At 51.6% G+C, this 20,626-nt stretch overlaps 1 protein-coding gene across 18 annotated transcripts; it reads left to right on the top strand.

The window, feature by feature from the left end:
- Positions 1–1,068: 1,068 nt before the first annotated feature.
- On the top strand, positions 1,069–20,353 carry ENTPD4 (ectonucleoside triphosphate diphosphohydrolase 4). Of its 18 annotated transcripts, none has more exons than XM_085559205.1 (14): positions 1,069–1,117; positions 2,584–2,725; positions 3,133–3,239; positions 3,983–4,162; positions 5,248–5,453; positions 8,116–8,266; positions 8,977–9,080; positions 9,672–9,731; positions 11,050–11,180; positions 12,260–12,426; positions 14,175–14,472; positions 15,696–15,781; positions 17,472–17,633; positions 19,348–20,353. In XM_085559205.1, exons 3-14 carry the CDS (start codon positions 3,232–3,234, stop codon positions 19,565–19,567), a joined length of 1,773 nt encoding a protein of 590 aa, XP_085415331.1. In that variant the 5' UTR covers positions 1,069–1,117; positions 2,584–2,725; positions 3,133–3,231; the 3' UTR covers positions 19,568–20,353. The 18 variants fall into 18 exon arrangements, with proteins under 18 accessions (XP_085415331.1, XP_085415328.1, XP_085415330.1 ...); XM_085559202.1 differs by having other exon boundaries at positions 2,584–2,941; positions 17,472–17,580; XM_085559204.1 differs by lacking the exon at positions 2,584–2,725 and having other exon boundaries at positions 3,139–3,239; positions 17,472–17,580.
- Positions 20,354–20,626: the final 273 nt, after the last annotated feature.

Raw genomic sequence — 20,626 nt, 5'->3', positions numbered from 1 at the left:
CTTTCCCCTTCCCTTTTTCCTTTCCTTTTTCCTTCCCCCTTCCCTTTTTCCTTTTCTTTTTCCTTTCCCCTTTCTTTTTTCCTTCCCTTTTCCCTTATTCCGTTCCCTTTTCCCTTCCTCTTTCCTTATTCTTTCCCCCTTCCCCTTTTCCTTTTTCCCTTCCCTTCCTGGGGATAATTTCCCACCCCAAATCCCCTCCCGGGTGGATTCCAGCCCCTCTTTCCCTGCAAATCCCCGATTTTATTCCTGTTTTTCCCACCTCATTTTTCCCATTTCTCCAGAGGGATCCTGGAGCGGGCACAGGCGGTGCTGCCGCTCAGTGGCAAAACACAGGAGAATTCCCCTTTTCCCATGGAATTTCCTCCCCTCCCTTTTTTTTTATAAAATAAAATTAATATATTTATTCTTAATATCGTAAATATTGAGATATTTATTAGAGCTGCTACAACCACTGGATATTTATAATAATATCATTCAAAATATTGGCAGAGTGATAGCTGTAAATTGAATTTATTCCAAAATATTGTCACGTTTGTAGCTATAAATTTTAAATCTTTCGAAATATTGACACATTCATAGCTATAAATTGAATAGTCGAAAATATTGACACATGTATAAGTTTATTTCAAAATATTGACACGTTTATAGCTACAAATTTTAACTATTTTGAAATACTGACACATCTATAAGTATAAATTTTATATATTTATACTTAAATATATAACTAAATATTAACACATATTTAGTTTATTTATTTAATATGAATAAATATACTAAATATTAACACATTTTTAGCTATAAATTTTATAAATTTCAAAATATAGTCACGATTTTAGCTATGAATTTTATATATTTCAAAATATTGACACAGTAATAGCTATAAATATTATCTGTTTCTCAATTTTGCCTTATTTATAGCCGTAAATTCCTATGCCTGGTGTTTTTATAGCGATTATTGGCTCCGCCTGGCCACGCCCCCTCAGCCGTGGCCACGCCCCCAAAGCCACGCCCTCGGGGAATCCCTTCTGGTGGCGCCGTGACGTCATCACGCAGTGCGTCACGTCCGGCGGCGCACCCGGAAGTGCCGCGAGGCCGTTGCCATGGGGCGGCCCGGGAGGTGAAACCGGGGGAGAGAAACAGCGGGAATGGGAACGGGAATGGGAACAGCGGGAATGGGAACGGGAACAGCGGGAAATAGAATGGGAATGGGAACAGCAGGAATGGGAACGGGAATGGGAATGAGTACGGAAACAGCGGGAAATGGAATGGGAATGGGAACGGGAACGGGAACAGCGAGAACGGGAACAGCGGGAAATGGAATGGGAATGGGAATGGGGACGGGAACAGCGGGAAATGGAATGGGAATGGGAACAGCGGGAATGGGGACGGGAACAGCGGGAATGGGGACGGGAACAGCGGGAATGGAAATGGGAACAGCAGGAATGGGAATGGGGACGGGAACAGCGGGAATGGAAATGGGAACAGCAGGAATGGGAATGGGGACGGGAACAGCGGGAAATGGAATGGGAATGGGAACAGTGGGAATGGAAATGGGAACAGCAGGAATGGGGACGGGAACAGCGGGAAATGGAATGGGATTGGGAATGGGGAACAGCGGGAAATGGAATGGGAATGGGAACGGGAATGGGAATGGGAACAGCGGGAATGGGAATGGGAACACTGGGAACGGGATCAGGAACACCAGGATGGCAAATGGGAATGGGATCAGGAATGGGACCGGGATCGGGAATGAGGCCGGGAATGGGATCAGGATCGGGACTGAGAATAGGAATGGGACCAGGATTGGGAATGGGACTGGGATAGGGAATGGGGCCGGGATCAGGAATGGGATCAGGATCAGGAATGGGATCAGGCCTGGGATCGCCGGGGCCCGCGGGGTCTGGGGCAGCCGCCGGCCCTGCGGGATGGTGGCGGTGGGGACGGGCGGGGCTGGAGCAGCTCGGGCCGCTCGGCTCCCTTCCGTCCCTTCCCTGCACCCCCTTCCCTGCACCCCCTTCCCTGCACCCCCTTCCCTGCACCCCCTTCCCTGCATCCCCTTCCCTGCATCCCCTTCCCTGCATCCCGTTACCTGCATCCCCTTCCCTGCATCCCCTTCCCTGCACCCCCTTCCCTGCACCCCCTTCCCTGCACCCCCTTCCCTGCACCCCCTTCCCTGCATCCCCTTCCCTGCATCCCCTTCCCTGCATCCCCTTCCCTGCATCCCCTTCCCTGCATCCCCTTCCCTCCAATCCGTTACCTCCATCCCGTTACCTGCATCCCCTTCTCTCCATCCCAATCCCCCCATCCCATTCCCATCCCACTCTTCCAGCCCATTCCCTCATCCCACTGTCCCATCCCATTCCCTTCATCCCCTTCCCTTCTTCCCCTTCCCTCCATCCCATTCTCTCCATTCTGGTCCCTCCATCCTGTTCTCTGATCCCATTCCCTTCATCCCATTCCCATTCCGCTGTCCCATCCTATTCCCATCCTGCTGTTCCATCCCATTCCCCCATCCCATTCCCCCATCCCATTCCCCCATCCCATTCCCCCATCCCATTCCCCCATCCCACTGTCCCCTCCCAGGCCGGGATCTTCTCTGGGCTGGGGCGGAAGGAGGAGCAGCCCCGGCTGTGTCCCGAGGTGGAATTCCAGCATTTCCTCGTTTCTTTTGGAATTTGCTGCTGTTTGATCCTGGCAGGACTCCCAGAATCCCGGGCTGCTTTGGGTGGGAAGGACCTTAAATCCTTAAATCCCATCCCCAGCACCTCCCAGTGCCCCAGCCCGGCCTTGGGCACTGCCAGGGATCCAGGGCAGCTCCAGCTGCTCTGGAATTCCAGCCCAGCCCGTCCCCGCCGTGCCTGAGGTGATCAGTGCTTCCATCCCCTCTGGATTCCCGTTTTCCTTTGGATTCCTGCTCTCCTTACCCGGGAATGCCCCAGCGGTGGGAAGGGAAGGGAAGGGAAGGGAAGGGAAGGGAAGGGAAGGGAAGGGAAGGGAAGGGAAGGGAAGGGAAGGGAAGGGAAGGGAAGGGAAGGGAAGGGAAGGGAAGGGAAGGGAAGGGTCCCATCCCAGGGTGTTCCTCAGGGATCTCCCCTGCTCCACAGGGAATCAGCTCCCTTGGTTTTCCCTCAGGAGCAGAGCAGGGATGGCTCAGGGCAGGTCGGATGTCCCCGGGCCCTCCGAGGTCACCGGCTGAGGCTCCACAGCTCCTGCTGCTGCCCCGATCCCAAAATGGGCAGGTAAGGATCCCAGGGGAACTCTGGGATAAACTGGAAAGGCTTTGGAAGGAAGGACAGGGAACCTAATCAGGAATTCCAGCAGGGGAATGGTGTCCTGAGTACTCTCAATCCAGAGCAGAATCCTGGAATCGGTTGGAAGGGGCCTTAAGGATCATCCCATCCCTGCCATGGCAGGGACACCTCCCACTGTCCCAGGCTGCTCCAGCCTGGCCTTGGGCAATTCCAGAGATCCAGGGGCAGCCACAGCTGCTCTGGGAATTCCATCCCAGCCCCTCCCCACCCTCCCAGCCAGGAATTCCTTCCCAATCTCCCACCCATCCCTGCCCTCTGGCAGTGGGAGCCATTCCCTGTGTCCTGTCCCTCCATCCCTTGTCCCCAGTCCCTCTCCAGCTCTCCTGGAGCTGCTCCAGGCCCTGGGGAAGTGCCCTGAGGTCTCCCCAGATTTCTCCAGGATCATCCCAAGATTTCCATTCCCTGAATCCCGAGCCAGGCTTTTCCGTCCTTCCTGCCTCTAATTTTCCTGAGACTTTGAAAGAAAGCCAGGAGACAAAAAGCAGCTCCAGCCCCAAACCCAGCAAACCCCATGAGATCCATCTATCCTCCTCAGCCCAGGCCCCTCCCGGGGATGGGGCAGGAGTGGGAATTCCATCCCAGCCCCTCCCCACCCTCCGGGGAGGAATTTTTCCTGCATTTAGCACCAAACCCATCCCTCAATCCGCTCTGTTTCTCCCTTGGGATTCCAGGATCAGCATCTCCTGCCTGCTCCCGGCCTCGTGGCACTTCAGCCTCTCTCCCGCGGGGTGTCCCCGGGTCCTGAGCGCGTCCCTGCGGCGGCGGCTGCTGCTGGCGGCGGCGGCGGCGCTGCTGCTGGGCTCCCTGCTGCTGCTGCGGGACAGGCACCGGGACAGGGGGAGATTCCAGAGGTGAGAGACAGGGAATGGGAATGGGAAACACGGAATGGGAATGGGGAAATGCTGCTGGGCTCCCTGCTGCTGCTGCGGGACAGGCACCGGGACAGGGGGAGATTCCAGAGGTGAGAGACAGGGAATGGGAATGGGGAAATGCTGCTGGGCTCCCTGCTGCTGCTGCGGGACAGGCACCGGGACAGGGGGAGATTCCAGAGGTGAGAGACAGGGAATGGGAATGGGAAACAGGGAATTCCATGGGAAACAGGGAATTGGAGTCTGGGGGAAAGAATTCCATGGAAAACAGGGAATGGAGCTTTGGGGGAAAGGGGAAATGCTGCTCTGCTCCTGATCCATGGGAAGTACTGAGACTGGGATGGGAGATTGCACAGGTGAGAGGGGAGGGAATTCCATGAAAAACACAGAAATGGAACTCTGGGAGGAAAGGGGGAAATGGAACTCTGGGGGAAGGAGGAAAAGATTTACATGGAAAAGAGAGAAATTGAGTTCTAGGGGGAAAAGGGAAAAGAATTCCATGGAAAAGAAGGAATTGGAGCTTGGGGGAAAGGGGAAACACTCTCAGGTTGTTGGTGGTATAGGAAATAGCTTTTCCCATCAATCTTTCCTAAAAGAAAGCATTTCCTGCTGGTTTTAGGGAGCTTTTCAGGTGTTCATATTTTATATCTCTGTAGGAGCTATAGGGTTGAAAATTCTCCATCATAAAAAATGTTTGGGAATTGCTTTTACCATTTGCTGTGGGAATTGGATCCTTGAGGTTGGCATTTCCCTTGGAATTTCCTGTGAAATAGGGGCAGGAATGGCTTCCTTCTGCCAGAGAGCAGGGATAGGTGGGATGTTGGGAAGGAATTCCTGGCGGGAATGGAATTCCCAGAGAAACTGTGGCTGCCCCTGGATCCCTGGGAATGTCCAAGGCCAGCTTGGAGCAACCTTGGGACAGTTGGAGGTGTCCCTGAGAGCGGCGCTGGATGGGATTTAAAATCCCACCCGACTCGTCCCAAAACCCCCTGAAATTTTGAAGGTGCTTTTGACCGTAGGGAGCCAAATTCCCTGCAGCAATTCCCATTTTTTTTTTTTTCCCTCAGATACCTGGCCAGGGTGACAGACACGGAGGCCACGGACACCAGGAACCCGAACCTGAACTACGGGATCGTGGTGGACTGCGGCAGCAGCGGCTCCCGGGTGTTCGTGTACTGCTGGCCCCGGCACAACGGCAACCCCAAGGACCTGCTGGACATCCAGCAGATGAGGGACAGCTCCAGGAAACCCGTGGTGATGAAGATCAAACCAGGTACTGGGAAAAACGTGGAATTTCTCCATGATTTCCTCTCATAACTGTGCTTCCTGCACTGCAAAGTGGCTGGATAAAGGGTATTTCCAGGTAGAACAGCTCCAGGTTTCTAAGTCTGGAATGGGGCAGGAGGGAGAGGATTTTTCCATGGGACAGCAACAGGAAAAGGTGGTGATGAAAATCTCAGGTATTGGGAAAAACATGGAATTTCTCACCTGGAACAGCCCCAGGTTTCTTTGGGATGGGTTTGCAGGGAGTTTAGGTCTGGAATGGAGCAGGAGGGAGAGATTTGTCCATGGATAAGGCAGGTGCTGTCCCCACCACGACCTGCTGGACATCCAGCAGATGAGGGACAGCTCCAGGAAACCCGTGGTGATGAAGATCAAACCAGGTACTGGGAAAAACATGGAATTTCTCACCTGGAACAGCTCCAGGTTTCTTTGAGGTTGGTTTGCAGGGAGTTTAGGTCTGGCATGGGGCAGGAGGGAGAGGGTTTTCCATGGGACAGCTCCAGGAAACCCGTGGTGATGAAGATCAAACCAGGTACTGGGAAAAACATGGAATTTCTCCATGATTTCCTCTCATAACTGTGCTTCCTGCACTGCAAAGTGGCTGGATAAAGGATATTTCCAGGTGGAACAGCTCCAGGTTTCTAAGTCTGGAATGGGGCAGGAGGGAGAGGATTTTTCCATGGGACAGCAACAGGAAAAGGTGGTGATGAAAATCTCAGGTATTGGGAAAAACATGGAATTTCTCACCTGGAACAGCTCCAGGTTTCTTTGGGATGGGTTTGCAGGGAGTTTAGGTCTGGAATGGAGCAGGAGGGAGAGATTTGTCCATGGATAAGGCAGGTGCTGTCCCCACCACGACCTGCTGGACATCCAGCAGATGAGGGACAGCTCCAGGAAATCCATGGTGATGAAGATCAAACCAGGTCCTGGGAAAAACATGGAATTTCTCACCTGGAACAGCCCCAGTTTTCTTTGGGATTGCTTTGCAGGGAGTTTAGGTCTGGCATGGGGCAGGAGGGAGAGGATTTTCCATGGGACAACAAAAGGAAAAGGTGGTGATCAAAATCAAACCAGGTACTGGGAAAAACATGGAATTGCTCCAGGCTTTCCTCTCCTAACTTTTCTTCCTACACTCTAAAAGATATTTTCAGGTGGAACAGCTCCAGGTTTCTTTGGGATTGGTTTGCAGGGAGTTTAAGTCTGGAATGGGGCAGGAGGGAGAGGTTTTTTAGGTGGCCTAAACCTCACACTATAAACCTGTGCTGCTTCACACCCAGACAGCCCAGTGCTCCCCATCACACATTAATACAATTTCTAACTGTGCCACAAACTCTTAATTTCTAACTGTGCCACAAACTCTTAATTTCTAACTGCGCCACAAACTCTTAATTTCTAACTGTGCCACAAACTCTTAATTTCCAACTGTGTCCCAGGCTTGGAGGCCTCACAAGGCCCAGATCTGAGGTCTAGACTGGAGTAGCTCAAATCTCATTCCAGACATAAATCGTGCCCTCTCTCTCTCAGAAATGCTGCAACACTCCACTCCCACTTGACGGAACCCCAGCCTGGTTCAGGGCTCCGTGTGCTGGAAAAGTCTCTCCTCCAACCCGAGCTTCCAAAGAAAGGCTCAGCAGTCTCTGCTGTTCGGTCTCAAGGCAGTTTATTGCAAGTTATCTAAAAGATTTTCTCCTTGGGCTGCTGTGGTTTGCTCACAGCTCAGGCAGAGGCACACACACACCCTGACATCCTCTCTGACTCCCGACTGCTTCTTCTCTCCCCTGCCCAGGGCTGCTGCTGTCTTTTATATGGGACATTACGTGTGACATGGTTACAGTTTTCCCCAATGCCTATTACCTATATTAAATGGTGCTTTTCTATATTTTATATGGTACATTACATGTTACATGGTTACAGTTTTCCCCAATGCCTATTACCTATATTAAATGGTGATTTTCTATCTTTTATATGGTACATTACGTGTTACATGGTTACAGTTTCTCCCCAATGCCTATTGCCTATATTAAATGGTGCTTTTCTATCTTTTATATGTACATTACGTGTCACATGTTCACAGTTTTTCCCAATGCCTATTACCTATATTAAATGGTGCTTTTCTATCTTTTCTATGGTACATTACGTGTTACATGGTTAGAGTTTTCCCCAATGCCTATTACCTATATTAAATGGTGATTTTCTATCTTTTATATGGTACATTACGTGTTACATGTTCACAGTTTTCCCCAGTGCCTATTACCTATATTAAATGGTGATTTTCTACTCTAAACCAATCTGTGAGTGCCAACATCACCAAGAACATGGAGGTGAGGAAGGAGAAAGAGGGAGGACAGGGCAGGCCCAGATCCCAAATCCATCTTAAACCCTCTGACCCCCATGTACAAAACCAAAACCCCCCTGTACAGCACTCAAAAATTCTTCCCTTTACTCTGTGACTACTTCTACTCTAATATCTAAACTTTTGTGACTTCTTGTTCTTCCTGCAAGGCTGGTAAATTGTTCCATGGCTCAAACCCAAAATCCCAGCTGTTTGCAGCTGCCTGCCAGGGTCTCTAATGCTTCTGACCTGGGCCCGGAACATCCAAAAATGTCTGAGGGACATTTGGAGTTCTGACACCACTTTTCTGATTTCCCAGGGATTTCAGAGTTTGCCAGCTCTCCTGACAAGGTCAGTGATTACATCTCGCCCCTGCTGAGCTTCGCTGCCGAGCACGTGCCCCGCTCCAAGCACAAGGAGACTCCTCTGTACATCCTGTGCACCGCGGGCATGAGGATCCTGCCCGAGAGGTGATGCCCTGTCAGAATCTGAGCTATTGATGATTCTGAGATTGTAGAAAGTCTCTGTCTGTCAGCCCCCTGCCAAAGCAGAAGCCAGAATTGGTCTGTGCTGGTTTCCAGGTTGTTTATTCTGTTGATCTCTCACATGTTCTGCTGCCCTGCCCAGCTCTGTCCTGCAGGGCAGCGTGTGGGGCTCTGCCCTCAGTGGGATGTGACAAACATTCAATACCAGAAACTCCCTGGGCTGCATTTACAAGAACGTGCCAATATCTGTCACCTCCGTTGGACAGTGTGTCCCCAGCCTGAACCAACAGGAAAATGCCAACACCACAGTGAGACATGGAGGGCACGAAGGAGGAGAAAAAGGACAAGGCACACCCAATTTCCTCCAGCTTGTCCCCTTTGGACCCCTAATCTAGAATCCTAAAATTTTACTTTTGCACTCGTGCCACACTTAATTATTACTTCTATCAAACACTCAGAGCTGGTAATTGATCCTGTGAGATTGAAAACTCTTTTGCATGGACAGAGATCACAGCCAGTGTCTCTGGGGGCTCTGTCCAGGGGGGTTCCTGAGCCCTGCCAGGGTCCCAGACCTGCCAGGGCAGCCAGAGGGAAGCTCTGGATTCCCACACCCTGCTTACTGGTTTGTTGTTTTTTTGGGAATTCCAGCCAAATCCCAGCTTTTTTTCAGCCTTTATTTTGGTGGAATTTTGCAGCCAGCAGAAAGCCATCCTGGAGGATCTGCTCACGGACATCCCCGTGCACTTCGACTTCCTCTTCTCCGACTCGCACGCTGAGGTGATCTCGGGCAAGCAGGAAGGTATGGGGGGAGCCCTGGGAGATATTTGGGATTTCCAAGGGAAGATTTGGGGTCTTTTTGTTGCTTTTTCAAATCCTGATTGGCCAAATCTTTGCTGATTATCCCTGAGAATTTAATGGAATTGAATCCATTCCCTCTAGAGGGAGGGGGAAGGATAAATCACAACATTCCTGATGGAAGGAACTTTGCAGGATGAGATAATTTCCAAAGCAGAGATATTTTGATGTGATCACCAGAGCCTTAAAATCCCTTTAAAATTTCATTTCCTTCAGTTCTTTCCTGAATTTTACACATCAAAGTCTCTCTAATTCTTTCAGTCTGGGATTTTGTTGTGTTATTGACCTGGGAGAGGAGAAAACCATCAGGAATTCCTGATGGAATGAATGATTTTCTAGGAATGATTCTCAGGAATTAATGATTTCCCAGGAACGTTTAACTTCTACGATTTTATAGAAGAAAAATAAGCAATAACAGAGCTGATCTCAAACAGAAAAAAATGAAATTAAAATGTTTCAATGTGCTCTCAAGTTCATAATCCAGCTATTCCTGATATTCCTGAAATTCCAAATCTGGTTTTTTATCCACCTGCAGGAGTCTATGCATGGATTGGGATCAACTTTGTCCTTGGGAGATTCGAGCACACGGACGATGGTGAGGACCTGAAGGGGAGCTGGGGGCTCCAGATGTTGGCATGCAATTCCAGCCATGGGAGTTGCATTTCCAGATGTTGGGATGCATTTCCAGCTGTGGGAGTTGCATTTCCAGCCATGGGAGTTGCATGTCCATTGGGTTGGCTCCACTCCCACCTGAAGCTTTACCAGCCACAAACAGCAGCTCCTCCTGGCTGGATCCCTGGGATTTTTCCCTGTATCCCAGAGATTTTTCCCTATTTTCCATTGATGTTTCCCTATTTCCCATGGATTTTACCCCATTTCCAATGGATTTTCCCCTCTTTCCCATGGATTTTTCCCTATTTCCAATGTTTTTTCCCAGAGGACGAGGCAGTGGTGGAGGTGCAGGTCCTGGGCAGCGAGGGCAGGGATTTTAACCTGATTTTTTCCCAGTTTCCCATGGATTTTCCCCCGTTTCCCATGGATTTTCCCCCATTTCCCATGGATTTTCCCCCATTTCCCATGGATTTTACCCCATTTCCCATGGATTTTACCCCGTTTCCCATGGATTTTCCCCCATTTCCCATGGATTTTACCCCGTTTCCCATGGATTTTTCCCTGTTTCCCACGTTTTTCCCCAGAGGACGAGGCAGTGGTGGAGGTGCAGGTCCTGGGCAGCGAGGGCAGGGATTTTAACCTGATTTTTTCCCCGTTTCCCATGGATTTTTCCCCATTTCCCATGGATTTTTCCCCGTTTCCCATGGATTTTCCCCTCTTTCCCACGTTTTTCCCAGAGGATGAGGCAGTGGTGGAGGTGCAGATGCCGGGCAGCAAGGGCAGGGATGTTAACCTGATTTTTTCCCAGTTTCCCATGGATTTTACCCCGTTTCCCATGGATTTTACCCCGTTTCCCATGGATTTTACCCCATTTCCCATGGATTTTACCCCGTTTCCCACGTTTTTCCCAGAGGATGAGGCAGTGGTGGAGGTGCAGGTGCCGGGCAGCGAGGGCAGGGATGTTAACCTGATTTTTTCCCAGTTTCCCATGGATTTTTTCCCAGTTTCCCATGGATTTTCCCCCATTTCCCATGGATTTTCCCCCATTTCCCATGGATTTTCCCCATTTCCCATGGATTTTTCCCTGTTTCCCACGTTTTTCCCAGAGGACGAAGCAGTGGTGGAGGTGCAGGTGCCGGGCAGCGAGGGCAGGGATGTTAACCTGATTTTTTCCCCATTTCCCATGGATTTTACCCCATTTCCCATGGATTTTTCCCCGTTTCCCATGGATTTTCCCCCATTTCCCATGGATTTTTCCCCATTTCCCATGGATTTTTCCCTCTTTCCCACGTTTTTCCCAGAGGATGAGGCAGTGGTGGAGGTGCAGGTGCCGGGCAGCGAGCACCACGATCCCGTTTTCCGCAAGAGAACCGTGGGGATCCTGGACATGGGCGGCGTCTCCACGCAGATCGCCTACGAAGTGCCCCAAAATGTGAGTTTTCCTCCCCTCACCAGCTCATTTTCCAGGAATTCCCCCTTCCCTCTGGCATAATTTTAACACTTTTCCTTTTTTTCCCAATTTTTGGAATCCTCCATCCCATCCCATTAAGAATTCCTTTGTTTTTTTTTCATTCCCATCACTCAAATCCTGCATTAATCCTTCCTTTTTAGTCTTTGTGGGCAATTTTAAATCCCTTACATTCCAAAATTTGCACCTTGGGGCTTAAAACCCAAAAATTCCTGGTGGTTCCTATAAAAAAACCTCCCATAAAAATGGATTTTTCCTTTTAATTTTTGGCAGAAATGGAATAATTTGGCAGGAGAGGAGAGCACTAAAGAGATGGGTGAGGGGTGAAATTAAAGGTGTCCAAGACATCCCAAAAAAATAATTTTGGGATCATGATCATCACAATGGTTCCTGATTTTGCTGTTGGGTTGCTGATCTTCAAGATCTTTTCCAAGCAGATCACCTCCACGATCCCATGGGAACATCCTTTATCAGAGTGCAGGAACACTCTGCTCTCTGACAGTAGAGAAAAGCACTAGAGTGAGATGAGTGAGGGGTGAATTTAGAGGCCTCCAAGACATCCCAAAAAATCCATTTTGGGATCGAGATCATCCCAGTGGTTCCTGATTTTGCTGTTGGGTTGCTGATCTTCAAGATCTTCAGGATCTTTTCCAAGCAGATCACCTCCATGATCCCATGGGAACATCCTTTATCAAAGTACAGGAAGCAGAGACAGGAGAGGAGAGCCCTAAAGAGATGGGTGAGGGGTGAAATTAAAGGTGTCCAAGATATCCCAAAAAATTCATTTTGGGATCGAGATCATCCAATGATTCCTGATTTTGCTGTTGGGTTGCTGATCTTCAAGATCTTCAGGATCTTTTCCAAGCAGATCACCTCCATGATCCCATGGGAATATCCTTTATCAAAGTACAGGAAGCAGAGACAGTAGAGGAAAGCACTAGAGTGAGATGGGTGAGGGGTGAATTTAAAGGCCTCCAAGACATCCCAAAAAATCCATTTTGGGCTCAGGATGACCCCGGTGGTTCCTGATTTTGCTGCTGCAGGAGGAAGTGGCCAAGAGCTTGCTGGCAGAGGTGAACTTGGGCTGCGATGCCCACCAGACGGAGCACGTGTACCGCGTCTACGTGGCCACCTTCCTGGGCTTCGGCGGCAACGCGGCGCGCAGGAGATACGAGGAGAGCCTCTTCTCCAGCAGCCTCCTCAGGAGCAGGTGCCCGGAATTCCCTGGGAATACCCTGGGACGTGGGGCTGGAGTGCCCAAGGTCAGCTTGGAGCAGCCTGGGGCGGCGGGAGGTGGCCCTGGAAAGGTGGGAGTGATCCTGGAAGTTGTGTGGGGAGATCACGGCACGTCTGGTGTGGGAAGGGGAAATCTGGGAAGTGGAGGGAGATTCCTCCTCAGGAACTGGAGTGATGGGGTCAAACTGAAGTTTAGATTGGATTTCTGGAAGGGGAAATCTGGGAAGTGGAGGGGGATTCCTCCTCAGGAACTGCAGTAATGGGGTCAAACTGAAGTTTAGATTGGATTTCTGGAAGGGGAAATCTGGGAAGTGGAGGGAGATTCCTCCTCAGGAATTGCAGTAATGGGGTCAAACTGAAGTTTAGGTTGGATTTCTGGAAGGAATTCCCAGTATGAGGGTGGTGAAGGGCTGGGATGGAATTCCCAGAGCAGCTGTGGCTGCTCCATCCCTGGGAGTGTCCAAGGTCAGCTTGGAGCAGCCTGGGACAGTGAGAGGTGCCCCTGGAAAGATCCTGGATATTGTGGAGAGATCCCAGCGTTGCAGTGTGGGAAGGGAAAATCTGGGAAGTGGAGAGGGATTCCTCCTCAGGAACTGGAGTAGTGGGTTCAGCTGAAAAGGTGGAAATTTAAGCTGAGCCTTGCTGAGCTCTGTCCCTGTTCCCAGGCTGCGGGGCAGGCAGGCTGGGCTGAGCTGGGCCTTGCTGATCTCTGTCCCTATCCCAGGCTGGGCTGAGCCAAGCCTTGCTGAGCCGGGCTTTGCTGAGCCGGGCCCAGCTGATCTCTCTGTGTCCCAGGCTGGGGTGGGCTGGGTTGAGCCCATCCTTGCCAAGTGCAGCCTGGCTGATCTCTCCTTGTCCCAGGCAGGGCTGAGCCTGGCTTTGCTGAGCCCAGCCTTGCTGAGCCAGGCCTTGCTGAGCTTGGCTTTGCCGAGCCAGCCCAGCTGATGTCCCCGTGTCCCAGGCTGGGGTGGGCTGGGTTGAGCCCATCCTTGCTGAGCCCAGCCCGGCTGATCTCCCCCTGTCCCAGGCTGGGTTGAGTCCATCCTTGCCAAGCCCAGCCTGGCTGAACTCTCCTTGTCCCAGGCTGGGCTGAGCCTGGCTTTGCTGAGCCTGGCCCAGCTGATCTCCCCATGTCCCAGGCTGGGGTGGGCTGGGTTGAGCCCATCCTTGCCAAGCCCAGCCTGGCTGATCTCCCCCTGTCCCAGCCTTGCTGAGCCCCGCCTTGCCGAGCCCAGCCTTGCCGAGCCCAGCCCAGCTGATCTCCCCCTGTCCCAGGCTGGGCTGAGCTGGGTTTTGCCGAGCCTGGCCTTGCCGAGCCCGGCCTTGCCAAGCCCAGCCCGGCTGATCTCCCCCTGTCCCAGGCTGGGCCGAGCCCGGCCCTGCTGAGCCCGGCCTTGCTGAGCCTGGCCCGGCTGATGTCCCCCTGTCCCAGGCTTTGCCGAGCCCATCCTTGCCAAGCCCAGCCCGGCTGATCTCTCCTTGTCCCAGGCTGGGCTGAGCCGGGCTTTGCCGAGCCTGGCCCTGCCGAGCCCGGCCCGGCTGATGTCCCCCTGTCCCAGGCTGGGCCGAGCCTGGCTTTGCTGAGCCCGGCCTTGCCGAGCCCGGCCCTGCCAAGCCCGGCCCGGCTGATGTCCCCCTGTCCCAGCCTTGCCAAGCCCAGCCCGGCTGATGTCCCCCTGTCCCAGCCCGGCCGAGCCCGGCCCGGCTGATGTCCCGGTGCAGCCCGCAGGCGGCCGTGCCGGACCCGTGCCTGCCGCGGGACGCGCGGGACGAGCTGCGGCACCGGGGGCTGCGGCTGCAGCTGCGCGGCACCGGCGACTTCCAGCTGTGCCGGGAGCGGCTGCGGCCGCTGCTGAACCGCACCAACGGCACCCGCGGCTCCCTCAACGGCGTGGCCCAGCCGCCCGTGCAGCTCCAGAGCAGCGAGTTCTACGGCTTCTCCGAGTTCTACTACTGCACCGAGGACGTGCTGCGCATGGGCGGCGACTACAGCGCCGCGCGCTTCGCCAGGGCCGCGCAGGTGAGACAGAGCTGCTTCACTTCGCGAGGGTTTCCTTCCCAAAAACTCTCCTGAAGGGGTCCCAAATTCATAAATTCACCAAAGCTGTGCGGGTGAGGCACACCCTCCAGAGCAGCGCTACTTCGTGAGGGTTTTGTTCCCAAAAACTCTCCTGAAGGGGTCCCAAATTCATAAATTCACCAAAGCTGCGCGGGTGAGACGCTCTATCCAGAGCAGCATTGCTTCATGAGGGTTTTGTTCCAAAAAACTCTTAAGGGATCCCAAATTCATAAATTCACCAAAGCTGCGCGGGTGAGACACACCCTCCAGAGCAGCATTGCTCCATGAGGGTTTTGTTCCCAAAAACTCTCCTGAAGGGGTCCCAAATTCATAAATTCACCAAAGTTGCGCAGGTGAGAAGCTCCCTCCAGAGCAGTGCTACTTCGTGGGGGTTTTGTTCCCAAAAACTCTTCTTAAGAGATCCCAAATTCATAAATCCACCAAAGCTGCACAGGTGAGACGCTCTATCCAGAGCAGCATTGCTTCATGAGGGTTTTGTTCCCAAAAACTCTTCTTAAGGGATCCCAAATTCATAAATCCACCAACGCTGTGTGGGTGAGAAACTCTCTCCTGCGCAGCGTCACTCCATGAGGGTTTCATTCCCAAAATCATTGCTTTAAGGGATCCCAAATTCATTATTTCACTAAAGCTGTGCAGGTGACAAACTCCCTCCAGAGCAGCGTTGCTTCATGAGGGTTTCATTCCCAAAACTCTTCTTAAGGGATCCCAAATTCATAAATTCACCAAAGTTGCGCAGGTGAGAAGCTCCCTCCAGAGCAGCGCTACTTCGTGAGGGTTTTGTTCCAAAAAACTCTCCTGAAGGGGTCCCAAACTCATAAATTCACCAAAGCTGCACAGGTGACAAACTCCCTCCAGAGCGGCGTTGCTTCATGAGGGTTTTGTTCCCAAAAACTCTTCTTAAGGGATCCCAAATTCATAAATTCACTGAAACTGCACAGGTGAAAAAAAGGGATCAATTCACATTAATTCCACCCCAAATTCCAAATGTGGCTCAAAATATTCCCACGAAATTTGGGATTTTCCTTACTGCCAGTGCAATCTGCTGTTACTTTTTGGTTTTTGGTGTTTCAGATCATTTTTTTTCCAGCAGAATTTTCCTTCTCGGGGCAGGAGGGTTGCTGGGCTCATTCCCTGTTCCCGTTTTTCCCCGTTTTTCCCTGCAGGATTACTGTGCCACCAGGTGGTCGGTGCTGCGGGAACGCTTCGAGCGCGGCCTCTACGCTCCCCACGCGGATCTGCACCGCCTCAAGTGAGCGGGGCTGGGGTTTGGGGTTTGGGATTTTGGATTTGGGATTTAGGATTTGGGGTTTGGGGTTTGGGATTTAGGGTTTGGGATTTGGGGTTTGCCTTGGTTTGAAAAGACAGGAGTCTGTGAAGGAAGGCAAGAGCCTCCCGTGAAATGGAAAAGGTAAAACCCCGTCCCTCCGAATTGCCACAGTTTCAAAATTAAAAGGCTCTCGGGAAGATATGGGAATGGGAATGACAGTTCTTCACTAGGAAAAAAAAATAAATTTAAAAAATGTAATTAGTACAAACAAAACTAGTGCTGGAGTCAGAGCCCTGCCACCCTGAGGAGTCAGGGTGTTGGGAACAGTCCAGTGAAATGGTGGCTGCTCCTCTGGAGGGGCAGATGGAATGCTGCTGGAGCGGGGATCTGGAGAAGGCTGGAGTTTTCTCTGGAGTCTGGGGATGGAGGAGCTGGGCCTGGTCTTCCTCTGGGGATCCAGCGGGGAAGAAGCTGCTCCTCTGGGGATCCAGCCAAGGGCTGCCCTGGTGTCCCAAAAATGCTGATTTTCTGCAGGTAGGAATGCTTGGCTCCTCCCCCTGGGCGGAGCATCTCCCCATGGGCTGATGGAACTTTCCCAGCCATGCAGGGAGTAATTAATGGCCATGAACAGAAGATCTCTCCCGAGGGAGACATTGTTCTTGGGAGAGACAAGGAACCTGCCCCACCTCCAGCAGATTGCAATGGAATCCATGCTGATCTCACAGGCCAGGACAGGGTTTGACCAGGGAGTTCCTCCTGCCAGGGCCTGTCCCTTTGCTGGATCACTGGAAGTGGGAAAAGAACGTGGAAAAGCTGGGAATTGTGGAAAAAATCCCTTAGAAAAGCTGAGAATTCCATGTTTAATTCTGCCCCGTGGTTGCTGGAATGCTGAGCTGAATTTATCCTGTTCTCCCTGGCTGATCCCAATGTTCCTGACTGATCCAAATGTCCCTGGCTGATCCCACTGTCCCTGATCCCATTTTTCCTGCTTGATCCCACTGTCCCTGATCCCATGTTTACTGGCTGATCCCACTTTTCCTGCCTGATCCTATTGTCTCTGATCCCATTTTTCCTGGCTGACCCCATTCTCCCTGAATCCCCTGATCCCATTTTTCCTGGCTGACCCCACTGTCCCTGATCCCACATTTCCTGGCTGACCCCATTTTTCCTGGTTGACCCCACTGTTCCTGATCCCCTTATCCCACGTTTCCTGCCTGATCCCACATTTCCTGCCTGATCCCACATTTCCTGGCTGATCCCGCTTTTCCTGCCTGATCCCATTTTTCCTGGCTGACCCCTCTCTCCCTGATCCCATTTTTCCTGGGTGATCCCACATTTCCTGCTGACCCCACTGTCCCTGATCCCACATTTCCTGCCTGACCCCACTCTCCCTGATCCCCTGATCCCATTTTTCCTCCCTGATCCCACTTTTCCTGCCTGACCCCACTCTCCCTGATCCCATTTTTCCTGGCTGATCCCATTTTTCCTGCCTGATCCCACATTTCCTGGTTGACCCCACTGTCCCTGATCCCATTTTTCCTGCCTAATGCCACATCTCCTGGCTGATCCCGCTTTTCCTGCCTGACCCCACTCTCCCTGATCCCATTTTTCCTGGCTGATCCCATTATTCCTGCCTGACCCCACATCTCCTGCCCGACCCCGCTCTCCCCAGGTTCCAGTGCTTTAAGTCCGCCTGGATGTTCGAGGTTTTCCACCGGGGCTTTTCCTTCCCGGAGAGCTACGGGAGCCTGAAGACGGCGCTGCAGGTCTACGACAAGGAGGTGCAGTGGACGCTGGGGGCCATCCTGTACCGCACCCGCTTCCTGCCCCTCCGGTACGGCCCGGGGGCGCCTGGGGAAGGGCTGCAGAGCCCCAGGCTGGGCCTTTGGAGCCCAGAATGGGCAGGAATCCTGCCACGAGCCCACCTGGAAGCGGAATTCTGCCTCCCAAGCCGTGCCCGTTGTCCCTCTGCTCTTTTCTAGGAACAGCCTCTCAAAAATCTGGGAAAAGCTTTTGGGAGAGGATTTTGGGGATGGGAATTTGTGGCTTTTAGAACCTCAGTTTGTGCTTTCTAAATTCTGTTCCCCAAAATGGGCTCAGACTCCTGCCACAAGCCCACCTGGAAGCGGAATTCTGCCTCCCAAGCCGTGCCCGTTGTCCCTCTGTTCTTTTCTAGGAACAGCCTCTCAGAAATCTGGGAAAAGCCTTTGGGAGAGGATTTTGGGGATGGGAATTTGTGGCTTTTAGAACCTCAGTTTCTGCTTTCTAAATTCTGTTCCCCAAAATGGGCTCAGACTCCTGCCCAGAGCCCAGCTGGAAGTGGAATTCTGCCTCCCAAGCCGTGCCCGTTGTCCCTCTGTTCTTTTCTAGGAACAGCCTCTCAGAAATCTGGGAAAAGCTTTTGGGAGAGGATTTTGGGGATGGGAATTTGTGGCTTTTAGAACCTCAGTTTCTGCTTTCTAAATTCTGTTCCCCAAAATGGGCTCAGACTCCTGCCCAGAGCCCAGCTGGAAGCGGAATTCTGCCTCCCAAGCGTGGCTGATCTTTTCCAGGGACATCCACTCAAAAATCTGGGAAAAGCCTTTGGGAGAGGATTTTGGGGATGGGAATTTGTAGCTTTTGGAGCCTCAGCTTCTGCTTTTGGGATCCTGTTCCCCAAAATGGGCTCAGACTCCTGCCCAGAGCCCAGCTGGAAGTGGAATTCTGCCTCCCAAGCCGTGCCCGTTGTCCCTCTGCTCTTTTCTAGGAGCAGCCTCTCAGAAATCTGGGAAAAGCTTTTGGGAGAGGATTTTGGGGATGGGAATTTTTGGCTTTTAGAACTTCAGTTTCTGCTTTTGGGATCCTGTTCCCCAAAATGGGCTCAGACTCCTGCCACGAGCCCACCTGGAAGCGGAATTCTGCCTCCCAAGCCGTGCCCGTTGTCCCTCTGCTCTTTTGTAGGAACAGCCTCTCAAAAATCTGGGAAAAGCTTTTGGGAGGGGAATTTTGGGGATGGGAATTTGTGGCTTTTTAGAGCCTCAGCTTGTGGTTTTGAGATCCTGTTCCCCAAAACAGGCTTTGATTCCCAGCCTGTGTGATTCTGTGATTCCCACCAAGCTGGTACTGGAATTTTGCCTCTAAGACTTGCCCATTGTCCCTCTGCTCTTTTCCAAAGACATCCTTTCAAAAATCTGGGAAAAGCCTTTGGGAGAGGATTTTGGGGATGGGAATTTTTGGCTTTTGGAGCCTCAGCTTCTGCTTTTGGGATCCTGTTCCCCAAAATGGTCTCAGATTCCTGCCACAAGCCCAGTTGGAAGTGGAGTTTTGCCTTTAAGATGTGCCCATTGTCCCTCTGCTCTTTTCCAAAGACATCCTGTCAAAAATCTGGGAAAAGCCTTTGGGAGAGGATTTTGGGGATGGGAATTTGTGTCTTTTTAGAGCCTCAACTTGTGCTTTTTAGAGCTTATTCCACCTAACGAGCTCTGATTCCCAGCCTGTTTGATTCCCACCAAGCTGGCACTGGAATTTTGCCTCTAAGATGTGCCCATTGTCCCTCTGCTCTTTTCCAGGGACATCCAGCAGGAAAATTTCCGTGGGATTCACTCTCACTGGAGGAGCTTCTCCTTCGTGTACAACCACTACCTGTTCCTGGCCTGCTTCCTGGTGGTGCTGCTCTCCATCCTGCTCTACCTGCTCCGCCTGCGCCGCATCCACCGCCGGCCTTGCCCCGGCTCCTCCCCTCCCCTCTGGATCCAGGAGGGGCTTCCCCCGCAGAAAATCCCGGGATAGGATTCCAGGATGGAGGATTCATCCACACACACACACACACAAACACAAAAAAAAAAAAAAAGCCATTTTTGCCTCAGGGTTCCTCCTTTTATTTTTTTTTTTTGCCCCCTTTTGGAGTTGGGAATTCCAGGAATTCCAAGGAAACAGGGTGGTGAGGGGAAAATGCCAAAAAAAAAAAGACTTTGCTGGGAATGTTGCACTTTGGGGCGTGCAGGAGAGGATGAGTTGAGTTGCCACCTTTGGGAGAGGCTGAAATCCTGGAATGAGCTTGGATTTTCCTTGCTGGATTCCAGCATTGCCATCCCTGCTCTCACTTTGGAGTCTCAAAGAACGGGAAGTTCCAAAAGCAGGAAAACAAAAAAAAAACCAAACAAAAACCAAAACAAAAAAGCAAAACAAAAAACAAACCCTTTTAGGATGTTTTATGTGGTTTTTCCCTTCTGGAATCACTCCTGGGATGGAGAAGGAAAATCCCTCGCATCCAATGCTGTGCTTCCATAAAAATCTGCTTCCATCACTTCTGCTCCCTCCTTTTTCCTTGGAAAAGGGAAAAGTTTTTCCTCCTTTTTCACCCTCCCGGTGGCACCAGTCGCTGCTTTTAATCCCTGATTTCTGTTCCATAACCATGGAGAGACCTCCCAGAAGCTCCAGGAATGTGAACTGGAAAAGCAGAGGAGAACGTGCACAGGGTCTTTCCAAGTCCTCTGGTAATTTATGTTTTATTTAAAACTGTTGATTTTACTTGAAAGTCAATTTGTCCATGATTAAAAGGTGGATTTCTATGAACCTTTGGGCTGTGGGTGTTTGATTTGTTCATTCTCCAGCTGGAGATGTCCTGGGGATCTCACAGATCCCAAATCCCAGGGGTTCCACATCCCTATTGCATATCCCAGGGATCCCAAACCCCAGGGATCCCAAATCCCAGGGATTCCAGATCCCAAGAATCCCACATCCCAGAGATCCTAAATCCCATGGATCCCACATCCCAGGAATCACAGATCCCAAATCCCACAGATCCCAAATCCCATGGATCATACATTCTAGGGATCCCAAATCCCA

Source organism: Lonchura striata, chromosome 22 (genome assembly GCF_050655825.1).
Source record: "Lonchura striata isolate lonStrDom1 chromosome 22, ASM5065582v1, whole genome shotgun sequence".
In the NCBI taxonomy this organism is placed as follows: domain Eukaryota; kingdom Metazoa; phylum Chordata; class Aves; order Passeriformes; family Estrildidae; genus Lonchura; species Lonchura striata.
This window is presented reverse-complemented; position numbering and strand designations above follow the sequence as displayed.